A 24,614-nucleotide genomic window follows, 5' to 3' on the forward strand; every position below is an offset into this window, starting at 1 on the left:
GAGACAGATCCATAAAGATATTGCTACGATTTATGTCAAAGAGTGTTCTGCCTTAGCTTTCATCTCTATTATTTTTATTTTTATTTTATGGCCACACCACACAGCATGTGGGATCCTAATTCCCCAACCAGGGATCGAACCTGTGCTCCCTGCAGCGGAAGCATGAAGTCTTAACCACTGGATCACCAGGGAAGTCCCAGCCTTCCTTTCTCTTTTCTTTTCTTTTTTAACTTACTTGGCTGCGTTGGATCTTAGTTGCGGCATGCTGGCTCTTTGTTGCGGCATGTGGGCGCTCTAGTTGTGGCTCATGGGCTCTAGAGTGCATGGGCTTACTTGCCCCACAGCATGTGGGATCTTAGTTCCCTGACCAGGGATCGAACTCACATGCCCTGCATTGGAAGGCGGATTCTTAACCACTGACCACCAGGTAAGTCCCTCAGCCTTCATTTCTCAAGTGATTCTTTCTTCTTACTTCCCCCAAGTTGTCACTACATTTCTGAGTTTTTCTAATCCTGCTTTGTATTGTTCTTTCACGTCTTATTTAATTTTCTTAATGTCTTCCAACTCATTTTTAAACAGTATATTTTAAATTTGTTGTTTTCTGAATGTGTCTTTCTGGAATTTTTTCCCCCTTTTTCTCTCTTTTTTTTTAGTTGAAGTATAGTTGATTTACAATACTGTGTTAGTTTCAGGTGTACAGCAAAGTGATTCAGTTATGTATATATATATATATATATATATATATATATATATATATATATATATATATATATATATATATATATATATATATATATATATGTTTTTTCAGTTTATATCCTTTATATCAATTACATGTGGAATCTAAAAAATAATACAAATGAAACTATATACAAAACAGAAACTGACTCACAGACATAGAAAACAAATCTATGGTTCCCAAAGCAAGGAGGGAGGGAGGGGCAAATTAGGAGTATGGGATTAAAAGATACAAACTACTATACATAAAATAGATAAGCAACATGGAATGCTTTTGATTCTCTCCTTTTTCTCCTTATAATAACTTTGTGTGGGATCTGACCTTGATTAATTTTCCATTCATTTTTCTCACAGTTTTATTGAGATATTTTTCACATACCATAAAATTCACCCATTTAAAATGTACAATTCAGTGGTTTTTAGTATATTCAGAACTCTGCAACCATCATCACAATCTGTTGCTCATTCTTATGTGTGCTAAACTTTCCTGAACTTTTAGAAAGAACTATGGTTCAGGGTGGCTTTTCTAACTTCACAGAGGCTCCCTTTCTCCTGTTTTTATGTATGTTAAAGGAATACGATGACTTGCTTCATTAGAGTTCTTGGTTCTGGTTCTCTCTCCCATTCTTATTGAGACCTTTTCTTTCTTTATTCTTTTTTGTCCCTGTTCTGCTCAATTTGAATTCTATTCTCAGCAATTTCTCCTCAGTGTGAGACTGTGTATGAGTCGGGAGATCTGGTGGCTCATTTTCAAGAGTTCATTAAGGGTTAGCTTGCTCCATCCCTTTCAGACCTTCTGACCACAGGTTCTTTGTATTCATTCAGTTTTTATTGGAGGGCAAAACCCCTCCCATTTCAACTAATATTCTTAAACTGAACTGCCACACTTCTATTTTTTTCATTAAAAATGTTTAATTGAAGTATAGTTGACTTACAATATTTGTTTCAGATGTACAACATAGTGATTCTATATTTGTATCAATTATGTGTCATACAAAGTTAATTTAATATTATTGATTATATTCCCTGTGCTGTGCATTACATCCCTGTGACTTATTTATTTTATAACTGGTAATTTGTATCTCTTAATCCCATTCACCTATTTCACCCATCCTCCCATTCTCTCAACCACTAGTTTGTTCTCTGTATCTATGAGTCTGTTTCTGGGTTTTTTAGGAGTCATTTGTTGTATCTTTCTCTGTCTGACTTATTCACTTAGCATAATACCCTCCAGGTCCATCCATGTTGTCATAGATTGCAAGATTTTATTCATTTGTATGGCTTAGTGGTGTTGGGAAAACTGGAGAGCTACAAGTAAAAGAAACTAGACCATTTTCTCACATCATTTACAAAAATAAACTCAAAATGAATTAAAGACTTAAATGTAAGACCTGAAACCATAAAACATCTAGAAGAAAACACAGGGAGTATGCTCTTTGAAACTGGTCTTAGCAATATTTTTTTTGATCTGTCTCCTCAGGCAACGGCAACAAAACCAAAAATAGACAAACGGAACCATATGAAGCTAAAAAACTTTTGCACAGCAAAGGGAACCATCAGCAAAACAAAAAGGCAACTTAACTGAATGGGAGAAGATATTTGCAAATAATACATCTGTTAAGGGGTTAATATCCAAAATATGTAAAGAACTCATACAACTCAGTACAAACAATCTGAATAAGAAATGGGCAGAAGACCTGAATAGACATTTTTCCAGAGAAGACACAGAGAAGGGCAACAGGCACATGAAAAGGTACTCAACATCACTAATCATAAGGGAAATGTAAATCAAAACCACCTCAAATGCAATGAGATACCACCTCACACTTGTCAGAATGCCACGCTTTTTAGTGAATACTTGTTTGTTGTTTTGGAATTCTCCTGTTTGTCAGGTCTTTCACATGGTCTGTCAACTCCTTGTGCTTTCTCCTACACAGATGTCCATTCCTTGTTGATCTTGTGGCTATGAATGATTTGCCCTTACCTGTTTTTATTTTGTGTTTCATGAGGATACACTGTCACTTAGTTTTGCTGTAAATATTATCCATGATTTTTTTGTCTTTTTACTGAAATATAACATACATGCAGAAAAATACACACAGTATAGTTCAATCAATTTTCACATCTGAACACATCCATGTAATTGGTACCCAGATTAAGATACAAAACATTACTAACTCTTCAGAAGTCCCCCTCAGATCCAGTCCATTCATGATCTCCCACTAAGGGTGAGCACCATACTGGCTTTTAACCAGCATATACAAGTTTCAGCCATGTCTGAACTTTATGCTCTTTTGTGTCTGACTTTTTTTACTCAAATTATGTTTGTAAAATTTAGCTATATTTGTTACTTGTAAGTAAAGAACTATAGTCTGTTTAACCTTATTGCTAAATAGTATTTCACTGTGTGAATATGACAAAATTTATTTATCCATTTCTACTATGTATGGGCACTTAAGTAGTGTTCAGTTTGGGGTATTACAAATAATGCTGCTATGAGCATTCTTGTACAAGGCTTTTGAGGAAATATGGTCTCATTCCCCTTAGGTATATACCTAGGAGTGAAACTGCCAGGTCATGAGGGTATACACATGTTCGACTCTTGTGCAACAGTACAACCACCAACCCCCCCGAGGTTCTCAATCTTTATTGTTTCCTTTCTTCCATATACTTTAAGCTTATTTTGTTCTTGTTTTCTCCAACTTCTTAAGTTAGTACCTTAGTAACTGATTTTACCTTTCTTTTTTCTAATATAAGTACTGAAAGTTATACCTTTCCCTCTCAGCACTGCTTTAGTTGTATCCCATAAGTTCTAATGTATTTCATTACCATTCAGTTAAAAATACTTAATTTTCTTTGTGATTTCTTCTTCGACTGATGGGTTATTTATAAGTATGTTGTTTAATTTTAAAATATTTAGGGACTTCCTATATGTCATTGATTGCTAACTGAATTAGACTGTGGTCAGAGAACATAGTGCAATTTCAATCTTTCAGAGTTTATGGAGGGACTCCCCTGATGGTCCAGTGGTTAAGAATCCACCTTCCAATGCAGGGGACAAGAGTTTGATCCCTGGCTGGGGAAATAAGAACCCACCTGCCATGGGGCAACTAAGCCTGTGCACCACAACTCCTGAGCCCACGCATTCTAGAGCCCATGCGCCACAACTAGAGAGAAGCCCGCGCGCTGCAATGAAGAGCCCATACACCACAACAAAAGATCTCACATGCCGTGATGAAGGTCCCACGTGCCACAACTAAGATCCAATGCAGCCAAATTAATTAACTAATTTTAAAAATAAATTAATTAATTAAAAAAAAGAAAGTTTATGGACACTTATTTGGTGGCCCAGAATATGGTCTAAGTTAGTGAATGTACCATGTGCATTTGAAAAAAGCTGTATTTTGCAGCTATTGGATATATTTTTCTATAAATGTCAAACAGGTTAAGGTGGCTGTGAGTTTTCTCCAGATCTTTTATGTCCTTACTGATTTTCTGTCCAGAAATTCTTTCAGTTACTGAAAGAGAAGTATGAAAATCTCTAACTATGGCTGTAGATTTGTCTATTTCTCCATTTAATTCTGTCAATTTTTCTTCATGTGATTTGAAGATTGTTATTAGTCACAAACATGTTTATGATTGCTATGTCTTCCAGATAAATTGCCCCTTTTATCAGCACTAAATGTCTTTTTGAAAGTCCAGTAACACCTTTTGTCTTGAAGTCTACTTTATCTGACATTATATAGCTTCTGCAGCTTTCTTATGTTTACTGTTAGCATGGTATATTTAAAAAATCTTTTTACATTCCACCAATCTGTACCTTTATATTTAAATGCATCTCTTGATAGGAGATCAAGAGGGTGGTGTAAGAAGATGTGGAGTTCACCTCTCCCCATGAACACATCAAAAATATATCAACGTGTAGAACGAGTCTCACTGAAAACTAACTGGAAATTGGCAGAAAGACTCCTGTACAACCAAGGTTGTAAGAAAGATACACAGAAGTCCATAGAGAAGCCTGGGCTCCACTCATGAGTACTGCATGGTAGATTGTCCCCAGGTAGGGTAGAGAAACCAGCAGCCTGCTGCCCTAGGCTACTGGTTTCATGCAACAGCCTTGCTGTGCTCTCCAGCCAGAGTTGAAAGTATGTTCTAGCTCTGCTCACTTCATGCCACAAGCATGGCACTGGATCTAGGATGGCCAGGACCTGAAAAAAGACTCGACCTTGAGATGGAGAGGTGACCTGGCCCTAGGGTGGAGCCCACGTGGGGCAACAGTGGTGACCATTGCTGGAATTTACTCAAGAGGCGCCCCAGAAGCAGCCCAGACTTCTGATGGCAGCAGAGCTACTGGGTTTCCCACAGCTGCTTTGCTGCATGTGTACCCCAGCCCAAGCTGAATGTTCTGGCCCTGCTCACTCCATGCCACAGTGTGGCACTACAAAAAAAAGGAAAGTACAGGCCAGTATATTTGATGAATATAAATGCAAAAATCCTCAACAAGATATTAGCAAACCAAATCTAAAAATATATAAGAAGGATCATACACAACGATCAAGCTGAATTTATTCTAGGGTCACAAGGGTAATTCAATATATGCAAATTAATCAGTGTGATACACCACATTATCAAAAGGAAGGATAAAAATCACATGATCATCTCAATAGATTTAGAAAAAACAATGTGACAAAATTCAACATCCATTAATAATAAAAACTCTGAAAGTGGGTATCGAGGGAACATATCTCAGCATAATAAAGGCCAATTAGGACAAACCCACAACCAATGTCATACTTAACGGTGAAAAGCTGAAAGCCTTCCCGCTAAATTCTGGAACAAGACAAGGATGCTCATTCTCCCCACTTCTATTCAACATAGTATTAGAAGTCCTAGTCACAGCAGACAAGAAAGAAATAAAAGGCATCCAAATCAGAAGGGAAGAGGTAAAACTGTCATTATTTGCAGATGACGTGGTACTATATCTAGAAAACCCTAAAGTCTCCACCCAAAAACTATTAGAACTAATAAATGAATTCAGCAAGGTTGCAGGATACAAGAACAATATACAGAAATCTGTTGCATTACTATACACTAACAATAAAATATCAGAAAATAAAACAGAAAAAAATCCTGCTTAAAATTGCATCAAAAAGAATAAAATACCTAGGAATAAACTTAACTAAGAAGGTGAAAGACCTATACTCTGAAAACTATAAAACATTTATAAAGGAAACTAAAGATGATACAAAGAAATGGAAAGATATCCTGTGCTCTTGGATTAGAAGAATTAATATTATTAAAATGGCCATGCTGTCCAAAGCAATCTACAGATTTAATGCAATCTCTATCAAAATACACATGATATTTTTCACAGGACTAGAACAAATAACCCTAAAATTCATATGGAACCACAAAAGATCCTGAATTGCCAAAGCAATCTTGAGGAAAAAGAACAAAGCCAGAGGTATAATGCTCCCAGGCTTCAGAATATACTACAAAGCTACAGTAATCAAAACAGCATGGTACTCACACGAAAACAGACACACAGATTAATGGAACAGAATAGAGAGCCCAGAAATAGGCTATGGTCAATTAATTATTGACAAAAGAGGCAAGAATATATAATGAAGAAAGGACAGTCCCTTCGGTAAGTGGTGCTGGGAAAATTGGACAGCTACACGTAAAACAGTGAGATTAGAACATTCCCTCATACCGTATACAAAAATGAACTCAAAATGGATTAGGAGACCTAAATACAAGACCTGAAACCATAAAACTCCTAGAAGAGAATATAGGCAGAACACTCTGACATAATCATAGCAATATTTTTTTTTGGCTCTGTCTCCTAAGGCAAAAGAAGTAAGAGCAAAACTAAACAAATGGGACATAATTAAACTTAAAAGCTTTTACACAACAAGGGAAAATATTGACAAAATGAAAAGACAACCTATACAGTGGGAGCAAATATTTACAACTGATGTGACCCATAAGGAATTACTATCCAAAATATTATGAACAGCTCATACAATTCATCATCAAAAAAACAAACAACCCAATAAATGGGCCGAAGACCTGAAGAGACAGTTTTCCAAAGACATACAGATGGCTAACAGGCACATGAAAAGATGCTCAACAAAACTAATTATTAGAAAAATGCAAATCAAAACCACAATTAAGTATTACCTCACACCTGTCAGAACGGCTATCATCAAAAAGTCTACAAATAACAAATGCTGGGGAGGATGTGAAGAAAAGGGAACCCTCGTACACTGTTGGTAAGAATGTAAATTGGTGCAGCCACTATGCAAAACAGTATGCAGGTGCCTCAAAAACCTAAAAATAGAACTACCATATGATCCAGCAATTCCACTCTTAAGTATATAACTAGAAAAAATGAAACCACTAATTCGAAAAGATACATGCACCCGGATGTTTATAGCAGCACTATTTACAATAGCCAAGAGATGGAAGCAACCCAAGTGCCCATCAACAGATGAATGGATAAAGACGATGTGTTGCATATATATATATATACATACACACACACACACACACACACATACACACAGAGAATGGACTATTACTCAGCCATAAAAAAGAATGAAATTCTGCAATTTGCAGCAACATGGATGGACCTAGAGGGTATTATGCTTAGTGAAATAAGTCAGACAGAGAAAGACAAATACTGTATGATATTACTTATATGTGGAATCTAAAAAGTAATACAAATGAATGGATATGAAAAACAGAAACAGACTCAGAGATATAGAAAACAAACTTGTAGCTACCAAAGAGGGCAGAGGAAAGTGGGGAGGGACAAATTAGGGGTATGGGATTAACAGATACAAACTACTATGTATAATATAGATAATCAACAAGGATATATTGTATAGCACAGGGAATGATACTCATTATCTTGTAATAACTTATAATGGAGCATAATTTACAAAAATACTGAATCATCTTGCTGTACACCTGAAACTAATATTGTAAATCAACTATACTTCAATTAAAAAACAAATAAAATGCACCTCTTGTAGACAGCAGGTGGTTGAGTCTGGTAATCAATCTCTGATTTCTAATTTGAAGGTTTACTCCATTTATATTTAACATAATTACCGACATGACTGTATTGGGATTTACCATTCTGCTATTGGTTTTCTGTTCATCTCATATGTTTTTTGTTTCTCCATTCTTTCTTGCCTTCCTCCCTTTTAATTTCTCCATTGACTTTATAGCTTTCTCTCTTTGCATTATTTTTAAAAAAATAGGCCTTAGTTTTAGAGCTGTCTTAGGTATAGAGTAAAACTAAATGAAAAGTACACAGCGTTCCTATATACACCCTGCCCCACAAAGACACAGCCTCCCCCCACTATCAACATTGAGCCACAGTGGTACATTTGTTATAATCAATGAACCTACACTGATGCATCATCATCATGCAAAGTCTACAGTTTACATTAGGGTTCACTCTTGGTGTTGTACATTCTATGGATTTGGGCAAATGTATAAAGACATATATTCACCATTACATCATCATAATGAGTAGTCTACCTGCCCCAAAAATCCTCTGTGTTTTGCCTATTCATCCCTTTTCCTCTAATCCCTGGCAACCACTGACCCTTTTACTCTCTCCATAGTTTTGCCTTTTCCAGAATGTCACGTAGCTGGAATCATACAGTATGTAGCCTTTTCAGATTAGCTTCTTTCACTTAATAATATGCATTTAAGTTTCCTCCATGTCTTTTTATGTCTTGATAGCTCATTTGTTTTTAGCAATGAATATTATTCCATTGTCTGTATGTACCACAGCTTATCCGTTTGCCTACTGAGGGCATCTTGGTTGCTTCCAAATGTTGGCAATTATGAATAAAGCTGCTATAAACATTTGTGTGCAATTTTTGTGTGGACCTAACTTCAACTCATTTGGGTAAATACCAAGGAGCATGACTGCTTGATAGCATGGTAAGAGAATGTTTAATTCTGACAAACTGTCTTCCAAAGTGTCTGTACCATTTTACATTCCCACCAACAATGAATGACAGTCCCTGTTGCTCCATTATCTATGCCAGCATTTGGTGTTGTCAGTATTTTGGATTCTGGCCATTCTTATAGGGGTGTAGTGGGATCACGGTTGTTTTAATTTGCAATTCCCTAATGACATATGATGTTGGGCATCTTTTCATATGCTCATTTCCCATCTATATAATCTTCTTCTGTGAGGTGTCTAAGGTCTTTTACTCATTTTTAAATTGGGGTGTTAAGGGACTTCCCTGGTGGCACAGTGGTTAAGAATCTGCCTGCCAATGCAGGGGACACGGGTTCGAGCCCTGGTCCGGGAAGATCTCACGTGCCACAGAGCAACTAAGCCCCTGTGCCACAACTATGGAGCCCATGTGCCACAACTACTGAAGCCCAAGCACCTAGAGCCTGTGCTCTGCAACGAGAAGCCACCGCAATGAGAAGCCCACACACCACAACAAAGAGTAGGCCCCGCTCGAAGCAACAAGAGAAAGCCTGCACGCAGCAACGAAGACCCAATGCAACGAAAAATTAAATAAATAAATAAATAAAATTGGGGTGTTTAATTGAGGCATTGCTTTACTATCTCTGGGACCCACTGTTTCAAATGGGAAGGTGACAACAATTCAAATCATTGTTCTTCTGTGTGTAATATGTACTTTATCTCTGGCTGCTTTCAAGATTCCCTTTTTCTTTTGTTTTTGGCAGTTTGACTACGATGTGCCTATGCTTGGTTTTCCACAGTATTTAAAACCTGCTTAGTTAGGGCTTACTGATATTTCTAAATTTGAAAATTTGTGTTTCACAGATTTGGGGAACATATCAGCCATCATTTCTTCATTTTTTTTTAATGGCCCCTTCTCTCTCTTTCTTCTCTCCTACTGGTATTCCAATTGTACATATGGTAGAACTTTTTATATTGTTCCACAGGTCCTTGAGGCTCTTCATTTTTTACCAATCTTTTTTTTTTTTTTTCAGATTGGCTTATATCAAGTTAACCAACTCTTTCTCCTGTCATTGCCTATCTGTTATTAATCTCATCCAATTTTAAAAAATTGAAATATAGTTGATGTACAATATGTTAGTTTCAGGTGCATTACAGTGGTTTGACATTTGCATACATTATGAAATGATCACCACCATAAATCTGGTAACCATCTGTCCCTACACAAAGTTATCACAATATTATTGACAACATTTTTTATGTTGTATATTACACCCTTGTGGCTTTATTTATTTTATAACTAGAGGTTTATAGCTCTTAATCCCCTTCACCTATTTCCCCTCTCCAACCTCCCTCTCCTGTGGCAACCACCCTTTTTTTTTGTCTGTATCTATAAGTCTGGTTTGATTTTTACACTTCAGATATTGTATTTTTCAGTTCCAGAATTTTTTGTGCAGTTTCAACTTCTCTGAGATTTCTTACCTTTTCATTCATTACAAGTGTATTTTCCCCTATGCCCTTGAGCATAGAAATAAGCTGCTTTAAAGTCCTTATCTGCTAATTTCAACATCTGAGTTATCTTGGGGTTGGTCTTCATTGATTGCTTTTCCTCTTGACTGTAAGTCACATTTCCTTTTTTTTTTCCCCGTACGTATAGTATTTTAGGACTGAATCCCAGACTTTGTGAACGGTTATGTTGTAGAGATTATGAATTCTGTTTTGTTCCTCTAAAAAGTACTGATTTTTCATTTTAGTTAGTTTTCATTTGTCTAGAATGAAAATTCCAAATTCTGTTTCCTCTGCATTGGGCAGTAGCTAGATTATCCATTCAGTTATTTTAGCTCTATCGAGGGTGCTTGGCATCAATCCTGTATAGCTTAGTAGTCTGCCAGAGATTTGGGCAGGGCTTATACAATTAGGGCTCCTCCTCTGTGGTTCTCTCCTGGGATATCTTCTCAGTTTTCAGTTGCTACAGTCACCCTGAACTCAGTTCTCTCCTTCCTCATCCAATAAGACTGGTTTCTATCCAAGTTTTACCTACCTCCATATTACAGCAAGTGTAGCCTGCCCATGGGTGAAAAGCTATACAAAAAACAGGAAACCTTTTCAAATGATCACTCTTCTCTTTGCTACAGTGGAAACAGCATTGGAAGTGGGAATTTTAGGGCCTGTATTAAGACCCTAGCCTGGCCACTTTCTAGCTATGTTTACTTTGGGTTAGTTCTCAGACACCATTTCCTCATTCTAAAATGGGAGTAAGAATGTTTGCTTCATGGTGTTGTTAAGAGTATCAAGTGAGATAATACGTGAGATAAGGAAAATAGGCTAAGAAGGGCTAGATGATGTCCTATCTAAGTGGTAGGAGTAATTGGTTACTCCAGATCTGTCCATGCTTTTTCTGCTATGCCATATTGCTTCCATCTTTCTAATGACTACCAGCTCCACCTTTCCCTCCCAAAGACACTTCCAAGTACCTACCATGATCTAATTACCAAACTGAGCACCAAGAACACAGTAAGCCAAAGTCCTTGCCCTCAAGAAGTTCCAAGTACCGTTCCCTTCTTATATAAATGTTGACTGCCCTACAGTTTATGTCTGATTTTGGTCACTCTCAGTGCCTTCAGATAGCTGTTTTGTTATATTCTGTTCAGTCTGTAATTGTTATCTATAGGAGGGGTTGGCCTGATACAACCTATCTACTGTTACCAGAAGCAGAACTGCTATCTATGGATTTTTGGCTTTGCTATCTAGCTGCTCAGTCTGTTTTTATGCCATGATATATTTGAGAAATTAGAAAACTATGCTGTCCCACTGCCTCCATCCTCCCAAAATCATGTGCTATTTATTTTAATAATAAATGAAATAAAATATTGACTAGAATCTATTACTCAGAATCCTTGCCCAGATTTCTTTTGCTTCTAAAAGGCAAAAATACTTGGTCTGAATTTAATTGCTCCAGAGTTAGGGACCAGTAGTGTAGTAGTATAACTACTCTTCTCCCACCCCTCCATACCTGATGTTTTCTTGGCTATACCCTGATCGGGTAATGCTCCAAATTTCCGATGCTCTTCATACCAGTCATTCACTGTCATAGATGCCAGACTTGGGTAACAAGCTCCAAATACTCTGCAAGAATCACACTGCATTTAGAAAAGTAAACATAAATAACTCTATTAAAAAGCCTCTTCTCTTTCGTGATAAATCCTGTGTCTGTTTCATCCTTGCTCCCCTACCCAGCTATCTTCTGAGGATTTGTGCAAACTGCTGTTAGGATATGTAAAAAGAGGCATCCAGGAAGGAGAATTAAAGGCAAGAGCTTTCATGAGAAGATAAATAGCCCAGAATCATCTCTCAGTAAGCAATCCTGGAGGTTAACGCCCCACAGAGGAGTGATGATACGATGGAAGGAGTATTTATACTTGGAGGGTATAAAAGATACACAGAGGAAGAAGACTCTTTTGCCACCCTATGGAAAAGCATCCCAAAACTCAGAATTAAAACCTAGATAGGCAAACATGTCCTTTTGAGAACTGTAGCTGAAGGAAACAGTGGGAAACAATTTTAAGGTCTACAATTCTCCCTTAGATTCTTTACTTCTTTCTGTTTTTAATTAGATAATTAATTAATTTTTGTTGGTTTCCTTTCTAGCCTATTTTTAAGCTCGAGTTTGTGAGAGAAATGTCTGATGAAGACAGACAGAGAAAGTATCAGAAGAGATAATATCCCTCTGATGAAAGAACAGCCTCCCCAGGTGAAGCCATTACCTTCTGTTACTCATGCACTGTAAATGAACCACAAAAGCATGGGGCTTGCAAAGGCAACCCACTTTTTAATACTACCTACTTGGCTTGGACCATGTTCCGAGTGAGAACAAACGGTTTCATTGGACGCCTGTCCTGACGAGATGAGTGAGAAGTTGATGCCTAAAAAGGAAATTAATTATCAGAAGTGTACTTGTCATTCTGCCCACCCCACTACATGCAGGCTCTAATGTCTTTAGGTGCTTGAAAAGCCCTATTTATCAGTCTCTAAAATATATCTGCAGAATACTAATGGTGGAGGTTGGTTAGCTCTCCTGAGGTGGCCCAAGTATCTTGCTGGAAAGGAAGGAAGAGAAAGCTCTCCCAGGAATCATTTCACCACAAGTGAAAAATTACTTGACTTTAAAATACTCCCCTCCAAAGAGGAAGATTCCAAAGCCTTCTTCCATGTTCCATCTAAAACCCTTGAGCTGAATTTGAAGCCCCTTTCCTTAGCCTGGCCTTCAGTGCTAAAGCTGAATTATGAAGACCCTTCTGCTAAAACCTTGTCCAATGTAATTTTGCTATTAACTGTCATGAGCTCCCTAGGATGTTTTAGAAGTGGATGTTCCTAAATGCAAGGGGGGGAAGAATGGGTTAGTATCTTTCATATATAGGTGTATAGAAATGTTTCAAGGAAACTTGGCTGTCCAGGGGCACACCAAAACAAAGAAAAGATCAAAGAAAAGATGTTCACTTGGTTCTAAACTCCATCACTTCCAGAGCCAATCCCAATACCAAATGAGAGAGCATAAAAACAAAAAACTAAGGAGATGGGAGGATCCAGAAGAGTCCAGCCTCATGATGCTTGAAAACCACTGATCTAGATATGCCCAAGGGGCCTTAAGGCTTTAGAATACTAATTGTTCATTCTTTGATCCTTTCACACGAGAAACTAGGTTGATGTTACCCTGAGGCAAAAGCTCCTGGGCTAATCAGTGAAAATCGAATTAGCAAGAGGTTTCTCTGAGGACTTAAATGCCTGCGACTAGCTGATAAATTGAACTCAATTCATGTTATATTGTGAACCAAAAAAAAAGTGGCAGCAGAGCCTAATATTTTGAAGTAGCAGCTCCAAAACACATTTATGATCTTTAGAGACAGCCAAAGTGGCGTTACAACAAGTTTTCTTTACCAGTATGCCCGACATTTTGTGCACAGAGATGTCCTTGCTGTGTTTCATACTTGGGTGACCTAAGGTGTGAGAGTGTATCATTGTGTAAGGTTAAATCCTGGTTTCTCCCCCAACCTAAACACATTCCATGTCTTTTGCTTTATCTTCTTTTTACTCTTTTCTCTTTCTCAAGTTACACTCTTCTTCTTCATTCCCATCCTATCCCTCTTCCTGTTTTTTACAGTCAAGTACAGGTTTTCAAGGCCCACCTCCCTATGCCTTCCTTCAGCAGTCATGACTGCTCACAGCCCAAACCAATTTTCACTTCAGAGAAGGCTCTCTCCCTCCTGGCATGTCACAAAATTACAAAAGACTGGAAGTGTGTTACAGGTTAGAAAGCAGTGGGGAACAATACTATAAGCTAGAAAGAAAGCTATCCTAGTGAACCTTCAGCCTTCCTCCACTAATCTTAATAAGAACAATGATTTTATGGAGACTTAAAAGGATTTTAATTCGATTACTCTCCTGTAGAAGATTCAAATCTCTGACAGTAGCTTTTTTAGCAATATAGACAGTGACGAGGCTTACCTCTTTTGAAGAGTCTTTTCCTCTCAAGATCTTTATTTCCTGGTCAATGCTCTCAATCTCTTCTAAGCTGATACAAATCCACCTTCGAAGGTGAAGGAGGTAATATTCACGAACACGCTCATCATCTGCTTGACCACTTTCCACAGCAGATTTCAGTGCAGACAACCTATGCTCCACCTCCTTCTTCTGCTTGTATCTGTTCCACAGAAACGCATTACCATGAACTTAAAAATAAAGAGGTGTTCCTTCAAAAGAAGGCCACAATACAATTTTACCTTTACAAATGACCGGGTACACCGATTTCCATTTAGGCAAAAATACAGATTCTATACCTCAGAATTTGCCACCAAGGCAGTTCTCTCAAGACTACAAGGCAAGGAAGGTATCAGCAGAAGCTGAGAAATACATTCTGAAACTAGAAAAATATCAAAGTAACCTGATCTGAGCAACTCTTCCCATCATATTTTGAGATGGGAGTGTCTTAGTAATTTTATGACATCAACCTTTACTAGGTTGGGTGCTTAGTATATACAATGTCTATTTGGGAATTATAGCTTCAAATAGTCATAGAATCTTAGGGGTCATTTACCTGCCATTGATGCAGGAATTCCTTGTGAAACAGCCTAAAAAATGGTCATCTCTTCTTTTCTTCTGGGCAAAACATTTCCAACTCCTCTAACTCATCCTAGTATAATCTGAAGACTCATATCCACCCTGCCTGCTTTTTTCAAGATGCCTTCTAGTATGTCACCTATCACTCACTGGACAACTATTTACTGAGTACCTATTGCGTGACAGGTACTGTTCTCAGTGCTTGAGACACAACAGTGCATACAAGAAAGTCCTTGCTCTCCTTAAGCCTTCAATCTAGTGTGAGAAGACAGACAAAAAGAAATAGATGAGTCAGGTGGTGGTGAGGTGCTCTGAAGAAGCAAAAAAAGCAAGGTAATGTGGATAGAGTGATGGTGCGAAAGTAGGGGCGATCAGGAGAGACTTCTTTGAAGACATGACATTTGAGCAAAGACTTCAAGGAAATAAGGATGGAAGCCATGCCAGTATCTGAAACAGTGTTCTAAGGGGGAAAAGCAAATATGAAGGTCCTGGGGTGGGAGAGTGCTGGCCTGACATGTTTGAGAAATAGCAAGGAGGTCAGTGTGGCTGGCATGGAGTGAAGAATAATAGGAAGTGAGGTCAGAGAGATAGTCAGGGCCATAGTTTGTAGAACCCTGTAGGCCAAGAAGACACGAAATATCAAACGTCATGATATTTTGAGAAGAGAAAGCCACTGGAAGCTTTAAAATAGAATACATGAAATGAACATTTTTTTAATGGACTACTCTGTTGTGTGTAGACTTGGGGGGGTGGGAGGCAAGGGTGGAGCAGGAAAATCAATTAAGAGGATATTGCCACAATCCAAGTGAGAGACAGTGACTTGAAATAGGGAGGTGGTGAGATGTGGACGTAATTAAAATATAACAGTATTTGCTGATTTATTGGATGTAAGGTCTTGAGGCAGAGAGGAACCAAGGGAAAACTCCACAACTTCCAAGAGAAGTATCTTGAAATATCTATGTCTGGAACCCCACTCTAGACATCCAGAACCAGACGCTCCTCTGTGGGTGTTCACCCAAATCTGGAGTTCTTAACCTGAGGTCCATGGACAGAGTTTGGAGGGAGGGGTGTTCTTGAACTCCCCCAAATTTTGTATAGAATTCTACATGTATGTTTCTTCTTCTTCTTCTTCTTCTTTTTTTTTTTTTACTGGGGAGAGGTTAAGGAGGACCACGACCCACAAAAAGTCAAGAACCTCCCCTCTGGAAACATTCTTTATTATAAAATCTTTTAGGCTCTTCTGCTTCTTTTAATCAACAAGTGGGCACTTTATGTAATGTTACAAATAACTGTCACAGCACTATCACAGGTGGCCTTCTGAGTCAAACACTACACAGGTCAATTCCTAGTTCATGAATGCTATTACAGATATCTCTTGAGAACACTTAACTCTGGTGCCACTCCTACCCCCACCCTCTTTCCTGGATGTACCTAAGTCAGGGAAAAAAAAACTATATATATATATATATATATATATATATATATATATATATACACACACACACACACACACACACACACGCACACGCACACGCACATATATATATCAGGGCCTTAGAATGTATGTAATCAAGGGTATATTCTTGGTTAGTCTACTAGGCCTTTGAATAAGGTTCCTGTGCTTCCTTTCCCATCCTCTGCATGCATGTGGTCTAGTCACACTCTCTGGTCTTTCCTTCTTCTCTACTTCCTTTGCTTCTATGACTTTGCTCCTAGTCATCTTTGGGACTTCTAAGTTCCTGAACTCCTATTCTTTGAGGCCAGTGATTTTTAAACCTTTCTGTCTTAGCAGAAGAACCCTTTCTTCTTATGAGAGCTTATAGTAATAAAAAAAAAAAAGTAATAAAAGATAAAATCCGCCCTGTTTAAATCAGAGGAGGGCTCCCAACATGCGCCCTACCCAGGCACTGTGGTGGAATCTTAGGGCTCGACGGAACAGATTGTAAACCACTGTCCTAGACCTGTGTCACTGTTCTAGATTTCCTATGGTGAGACACTGCATGCGAACACTCCCTATCACCCTAGAATTCCCCACTGCCTGTCACCCTTCTGACTCTGGGCAACTTTCATCATTCATTCCCCTTTTCTGTTCCCAAGCTGCTGAAGAGAGGTAACGAATTACAAATTTGTGTCAAATGAGTCAACCACAAATTCATATGATCAAACTTCAGTGGAACGGTCACTCTTGTTCAGCTTTTTGCTCATCTTTTGTGGATTCCATGCCACCATCATGCTCACCAGATGGCCAGCCAATGTAGAAATTCAATTTCCCTTTTTACCTTAAAATCTCTATAGCTTCACCTTTCCTCCTCTCCTCTTGCCTTTAAGGAGCCACTGTTGTCTTTACCATTCCACTTTGGCTATAAATCCTGTCCCCACCCACATTCTTCCAAGCCTCACTCAATCAATCATCCTCCCTGTCATTAGCAGTTACAATTTTTCACTCTACTGGTGCCTTTCCCCTATCCTAGAAACACCTTCCCTCGATCCATGTTCTGCCTTTTCAAATGACCACTCTTCTCTCTTTTCTAAACAGCACTAGAACTGGGAATTTGAAGACCTGAGTTTAATGCCTGGCCACTTACCAGCCACGTAACTTTGGAGAAGTCAGTACTCAGAGCCTATTTCCTTATTTCTAAAATAGGATAATATCTGCTTCACGGGGCTGTTAAGAGGATCAAATGAACAATATTCATGAAAGTGCTTTGTAAGCAGCAAAATATTGTTATCTGATGGGAAAAATTGACGTTAAGGAGGGCTAGATGATGCCCATCTACTAGGTGGCAGAAATTGGACTGGTCACCCCAGGTCTGACTCCAAAGCCCAGGCTTTTTCTGCTATACTATATTGCTTCCATCTTTCTGATGACCACTCTGTCCTTCCCAAAGATACCTCAAGTACCTACTATGATACAATTACTGGTTGGGTACCCAGGATATAATTAGGATACTAAGGATATAATTAGTTAAGGTCTCTGACCTCTAGAAGTTCCAAGTCTAGAAAATAACAGATTGTTATGCCCTTATAAGTAACATAAACTAAGTGCTACAGTATCTGGGAGGGGAGACAGGTAGAGAGAAGCTTCAAAGAGGACATGACATTTGTTCTCTCTCTTCCCCAGGCTTCTTTCTATAAGTACTTTTACCTGTACCTTGTTGAGTCTCTTACCTCTGCTCTTTCTTTCATCTTCTTTCTCCCTTAATTTGCCCCAAGGTTTTGCCCTTGACTTTTTTTTTTTTTTCTCTCTACATGTTTTTTCTTGGCAAACTATCCACACCCAGTGACACTCCTGAATTTTTAGCACTAGCAGCAAAACAGTCTGATAAGTTTTAGTTACACATTTCCATCTGTCTATAGACATGGCTGTCCAGTTGTCACTTTAGGACCTAAATTCAGTAAATCTAAAACTAGACTCATTACTTACCCAGCTTCTACTTCTCCATTTCTGTCGAAAGAATGTAGGTAGAGTTAATCAAGACTTATGCCTCAAAGATGGGAATTAGAGTAGAGAAGATATGTGAAGAAACAGGTTTTGAGGGAGAGAGAGCACATACCATTCAGGTGTTTTATGTAGGATGGCCTCAGTGTGTAAAGTCCTGAGGTGGGGGATGGAGGACTTACAGAAATTAAATAAGGATTTGAACAATTTGTTTTCTAATCATATAAATGCTTCTTGCAAAACTAATATCTCTGATAGTTGTAACTTCATTTCTATCACTTCTTCCCAGTTGAAGTACTATTATAACACGTTAACTTGTCTTTCTGCCCCTCTCTTCCCTTTCAATGTCCCATACACATCACTTCCTTACAGTTCTCCAACCATACTACTCTTAGGTTCTGACAAATCAGACTATTCTCCATTTCCTGTACATACCTCCAACTACCCTGCCTTGGGCTTTTGCTCATATTGTTCCCCGCTGCTTGACAAGAATAAAGACTTTTTGAGCACCTTCTATATACCAAGCCCTGTGCTAGACATACCACAGAGAACAAGAGAGAAATGGCTACTGCTTTCATGGAGTATACATTCCAGTAGGGGAGAAAGACAAAGCCCAGAAAGACAGATAAACGAAGAGCATGCCATGCAAAGAGAACAACATGTACGAAGACTCTGTAGAAGGAAAGGACTGGATCTGTTCGGAACTGAAAGAAGGCTATTACGGCAGCAGTCTAGTGAACAAGGGGAGTATGATATATGACGAGATTGGAGAGAGGCAGATGCCAGATCATCCAGGTCTTTATAGTTAATGGCTTGGATATTTCAGGTGAGAGATGCTGGTGGCCTAGATGAAGGTATGACAGTGGAGAGAGAAACAGAAGGACATAAGGTACATTTTGTAGCTAGAACTGGCAGGCCTTGTTGATGGACTGGATGTGGCAATTCAGAAGGGAGGAACTGAAGCTAACTCCTAGGTTTCTGGTTTAAAACCTGGGTGAGTGGTGGTCTGTTTATTGAGATGGTAAAGACATAAGTGTGGGGGCACATTTGGGGATTAAAAAGCCAGCAGTTCAATTTAAGGCATGTTAAGTTTGAGATGTCTGTGAAACATCCACGTATGGTGTTCAAAGTCAGGAGAGGTCTGGGTTAGTGATATAAATATGGGAGCCATTAGCGAAAAGATAGTGTTGGTATCTCATCTGTCAGGCATTAAAAAAAAAAAAAAAAAAAAAAGTTCAAAGATCAAGCTTTCTAACCAAAGAAATGCAAATCAAAACAATGAGGTATCTTATCTGGATTTTCTAAGTGTTGCCATTCAGTCCTGTTGCAGTGGGACATACTTTGAAACTTTGTTATTGTGGAAAGCAATATAATTACCATCAAGAGTCAAAACATTCAAACCCTTTGATTTAGCCACTGGTTCTTCTAGAAATCTGTCCTACAGGAACAGTGACAGATGCAGTTATGTTTCCTCGTAACATTACTTAGAATAGCAAATAAAACATCAACCCATAAACAGGCTAAGCATTTGACAATATTAGTTTAAATAATTATGATATGACTGTTAAGCTGGAATACTATTTAACCATTAAATACCATGGCTTCAAAAGACATGGGGGAATCAAAACAGGATGTTAGGTTTAAAAAAAAGGATTAAAAAAATCTATATTTATGGTATTCTTCCAAATTTATTAATTATAATAACTATATATCCGGAAGGAAATAAATCAGATAGTTAACAAAGATAATCTCTGAGTGCTAGGATGAAGACTTATTTTTAATTTAAAAAATGTTCTGTTTTCCAACTTTCTACAATGAGTATTATTACTTTTACATTCAGGCTAACCTGTAATTTGCAATGTTTAACCATCCTTCTAGTCTCATCTCAAATGCTACTACATTCGGAAACCTTTTCCTTAACCCTCCAACCAGATGTGATCACTCCCTGGTCTTTGTCCACAGCACCATTTGTATCTCTCTAGTGCATTTACAGTCTTTTTTTTTTTTTTTTTTTTTTGGATATATTATGATAATTTGGATACCAAACTCACTGTTTAAACTACCTGTTATATCCCAAGGGGCTGCCCCTACCTTCTTACAAAGGACATGATACTGAATTCCACTTCATATCAGTCTATCCCATTTCCTCAAAAATTATTCTCTGTCACTCACTAGCTCTTAACCATACTTTATTATTCTTTAAAGCCCTTACCACCTAAAATCACATTTTTATTTACTAGCTTACTGTCTGCCTCCTCCACCAAAACAAGAGCTCCATGAGGGCATATGGACTTTGTCTGGATCTCCATTACTTAGCACACAGTAAAGTCTCAATAAATATGTTAACTGAATCAATCAATTTTCAGCTCTCTAGACCAGGCCTCTCCTCTGAGCTTCATGCTACAGATACCTTGACTTGAATGTCTCCTAGGCACCTTAAATGCAACATGTCTCAATATACAATTCATACTCTCCCCTATCTGTTCTTCCTCTTCTATCCCCCCATCTCAATGAGTTCCACAGCCAACCACCTACATCAGAAACGTGGACATCTTCCTGCTGCTTCCTTCTACCCTACCTGTCACAACCAATTGATCGTTTTCTGCAGATTCAACCCTATAAATAAATATATCCCCTCCATCCCTTCTGCCATTGCACTAGTAAGGTCTCATCACCTCTGTGACCTAACCGGATCTAATCTTCTCCCTCAGAATGCTTCCTAACTGCTGCCAGAGTATGCTAGTTAAAATGCAAATATGACCTTGCTACTCTTTAAGGAAAAAAAAAAACCAAAAAACCTCCAGTGGATCCCTAGTCACCAAACAAATCTCAAGCTCTTTAGCATGGCCTAGTAATAGGTAACATTTATAGAATATTTACTATGTAATACATACTGCGCTAGCTGTTTTATGTGGTTTATTTTATTAATGCCTCTTAACCCTATGAGATAGGTACCACTGTTACTTAGACTTCACATATGAGGAAACCTGAGACTCAGACAGGTTACATAAGTTACCCAAAGTCCAATGGCTTATAAGTAAAGCTGGGTCTCAAACCCAGGTCTCTCATTCCACGACCTGTACTCAGCTACAAAGATATGACAATAGCTGACTTTGAGTGCTTACTGTATCAGACAATGTAAGAGCTTTTTTATGCATTTCTCTTCTATTTTATAGGACCTATTATTATCCAATTTGACATCTGGGGAAATTAAGGCACCGAGGGATTAAGCAACCTACGCAAAATCAGAATGATTAACTTTTGGAGCTGGGATTCAAACCCCCTTCCCAAGTTCTCAGGAACAAGGTCGTTCTTTCACCTTCCTCACACCCTAAGCTCTCCTTGGTCTGAACCCTAAAAATTCTTCAGCATCATTCTTTCCCCTCCTTCACCACCCACTTTGTGTTCTAGCATCACCTAATTGCTTATGGTTGTTCCCCACCCCAGCACTGTGGTCTTTAATGTCCCTGTAGCTTTACTAATGCTATTATCTCTGCTGGCTAAAGCCCTCCTTTCCTCTTCCTCTAGATGATACTCCTATTTATCCTTAAGCAACTCATCACAGGAGTCACCTCGTCCAGGGAGACTTCTCCTCTCTCCTGCTCTCTCTTTGGTTAGGTGCCCCTCCTGTCTGCTCTCCTGATACCTTGTGCATTTCCCTATCACATCATTTTATCATTTATACTGTTTCTATGCCTCTTTTCCTCACCACACTGTATGCTCCTCCAAGGCAGAGACCACCCATATTCATACAAACGCCCATACTCAGTTTGAATCCCCAGTGCCTAGCATAGCTCCTAAACACTGTGAGCACTCTTTTTAAAAAAACTAAACTAAGAGAGTAAGCAAGGTGTTCAAGGTCACAGAATGAAGCTATGCCAGTACTAAGATTAGTTCAGGATGTTACACATCTCATCCAGTATTGTTAGAACAGAGCTTCTCAATCAATTGACCATAAATGGACTATAGCTACAAGATATTTGTGCCCTTCAGAGATACTTACCTCACTGTACCATGTGAGTATTGCTGTGCCGTGATGTGGGAGAGACTGGGAGACACTCTGCTAAACTACACTGCTGTTGTTGGCAACCATAAGGTGCTAGGGGTCTGACAGTTAGGTATGATCATTTCAACCAAGGCAGAGGCTTCTTGAAAAACTCAGGAGTTTGCTCTCACCAGGGTCTATGCTAAATAAGAACCCAAAGAGTGACACACACCATTGTTTCCCACCACCCCAGGAAAAAAACAAACAAACATGCACCCCTCCCCTCCAACAGCACTGCCATTGGGCGGTCCTCAAATGACCCACCTCTCTCTTCTAGCCTGTCTCTGAGATGCCATAGCAACGAGGCTAGAATAGGCCAAGGAGGAATTAGCAGTGTTATTTTCAGCGGAGTTGGTCTTGGTTTTGGGCAGCTCAAACTCTGCCACATGATAGTATTGGCACTGAGTTAAGTAGTTTAAAAAGTGTTCTCGAGCCCACTGCAAATGATCTAGACGCTTGCTGGGGTTGACTTGTTTCATGGCGAATGCTCCTTGAAATGCTGGCACCATCAGGTACTTCAGATCGCTGGAAGCAATCTCTTCCAAATCTTCATTTCGGCTGGAAAGAGCAAAGAGGAGGCTGTGAAGTCTGGCTGGGCATTCAAACTCTGGCCCTGGCTTCCTGGGGGAGGGAAGGGCTGGGGTGGAGGTGGGGGTGGGACAAAGGGAGGAGGCACCGGGAACAGCTGCCAGTTTTCTTCATTGACAGTGGCTGAGCGCTCACACCCAGTGCCTATGCAAATAGCCAACACTAGGGAACCGAGTCGTGTGATATTAAGTATCTCGGAAGAGACGTGGAGAATGTAAACAATGTACACAAGGTCGCAGTGGGAGGAAGGGAAGAAAGGCTCCGGGTTTTAAAGTTCTCCTGCACCCAGGATCAATGGTTCCGCCCTTGGTAACTATTATTACCTACTTTCTCAGTCGTACTACCCTCTCCCCATACCTGAACAAGTCGAGCTCCAATAACATTTCGGCAGCCTTCTTCAGGAGGGCCAGTCCCTTGAACACCTTAGCTTGGATGATCCGGGAGCCGGTGGGTTCAGTCGCGACTTCCACTTCATCCAGAAGCTGCTTGCTGGTTCTGAACAGCTCGGGGAGCCGCGGCAGCAGTAACTCGCCTTCGGCCGTTGCCATCTTGGGGCAAGGAAGAACACATAAGACCTCACTTCCGGCCCTGGGACAGATGGGCTGGGCTGCCAGCAACGAAACCGGAAGGGGCGTAACATTGGTCCAGTAGCTCCATTGTTACCTAAGCGTCGGACAACTGCCAGAAGCAGCTGTTAGCTAAACCTAGCAACCGTTTCCATAGACTCATTTTACCAGGCTGCCTATTACCGGTAGTAGGCATCTGTTACAGACACACAACGCGCAAACAAACAAGCAAACCCTAGGTGCTGCTTTACGCGTGTCTACTCGTCGCCGATGTGCTTTCAATGTAAAATATACACCGGATTTTGAGAACTTATTACGAAAAAATAATGTAAAATATCTCAATAATTTTTACACTGACATGTTGAAATGCTAATGTTTTGTACATACTGGGTTAAACATATTATTAAAATTAATTTCACTTGTGTCTTTTCACTTTTTTAATGTGTCTACTAGAAAACTTAGAATTACGTTTGTGGCTAACAGCTACTGTACAGCGCTGATGTAAAAATATAACTCCAGGACTTTGAAAGAAGGGACCTCATTGCTTTGAACAAATCAATATAAATATGTACTGATTACCATAGGACACACCCCCAGTTGTCCTAGGAGATTTAATTTAAGTAAAATGCATGTTGCCTGCCCTGGAAAATAAGCTTTTAAACTAAATGTAGTTTACACTATCATTGAGAAGAAAACAATTTTCATGTAAAAACAACTAGAGGGCAATATAGTACAGTATATAACTAGGGGATATGCTGTACTGCATAGGTTGTTGGAAACCCAAGAAATGACAAATCATTTTATGTTAGGAGTAGTCAGAAAGCTTCTTAGACATGACATGCAGTCAATGAATTTCAAAGTTGGAAGAGGATCTCAAAAATCAGAGGAAAAATCCTGAGACCAGATAAGTGACTTGCCCAACGAGTTGTGACAAAGCCAGTGTCTTCTAAGTTCAATTGTTTTTACTCCATCTATCTTAAATTGAGTAGGATTTAAAAAGATGGAGAGGCCTTTCATGTGGGACAGAATGAAGCCCCAAGCTAAACCAGTGCTTGGCAAGAAGGAGAGGAGAGTGGGGCGTAAGTGTGGGTTGAAAAAGCTTCCCAGGTGATTCTAATATGCCTTCCCTTGCAACCTGCTTTAGAAGCTGAGGAGGAA

The 24,614-nt window shown here is 39.1% G+C and overlaps 1 protein-coding gene across 1 annotated transcript in view; it reads right to left on the reverse strand.

The window, feature by feature from the left end:
• Positions 1 to 23,530, reverse strand: part of LOC137757778 (immunoglobulin-binding protein 1-like) — a 36,247-nt gene extending 12,717 nt beyond the window's left edge. Inside the window, 6 exon segments of the mRNA XM_068534368.1 lie at positions 11,718 to 11,830; positions 12,548 to 12,627; positions 14,207 to 14,402; positions 22,567 to 22,860; positions 23,248 to 23,458; positions 23,461 to 23,530. Of these exon segments, the coding sequence (XP_068390469.1) occupies positions 11,718 to 11,830; positions 12,548 to 12,627; positions 14,207 to 14,402; positions 22,567 to 22,860; positions 23,248 to 23,458; positions 23,461 to 23,530 (964 nt within the window).
• Between the last annotated feature and the right edge of the window lie 1,084 nt (positions 23,531 to 24,614).

The sequence above is a fragment of the Eschrichtius robustus genome, unplaced genomic scaffold (genome assembly GCF_028021215.1).
Source record: "Eschrichtius robustus isolate mEscRob2 unplaced genomic scaffold, mEscRob2.pri scaffold_350, whole genome shotgun sequence".
In the NCBI taxonomy this organism is placed as follows: Eukaryota; Metazoa; Chordata; class Mammalia; order Artiodactyla; family Eschrichtiidae; genus Eschrichtius; species Eschrichtius robustus.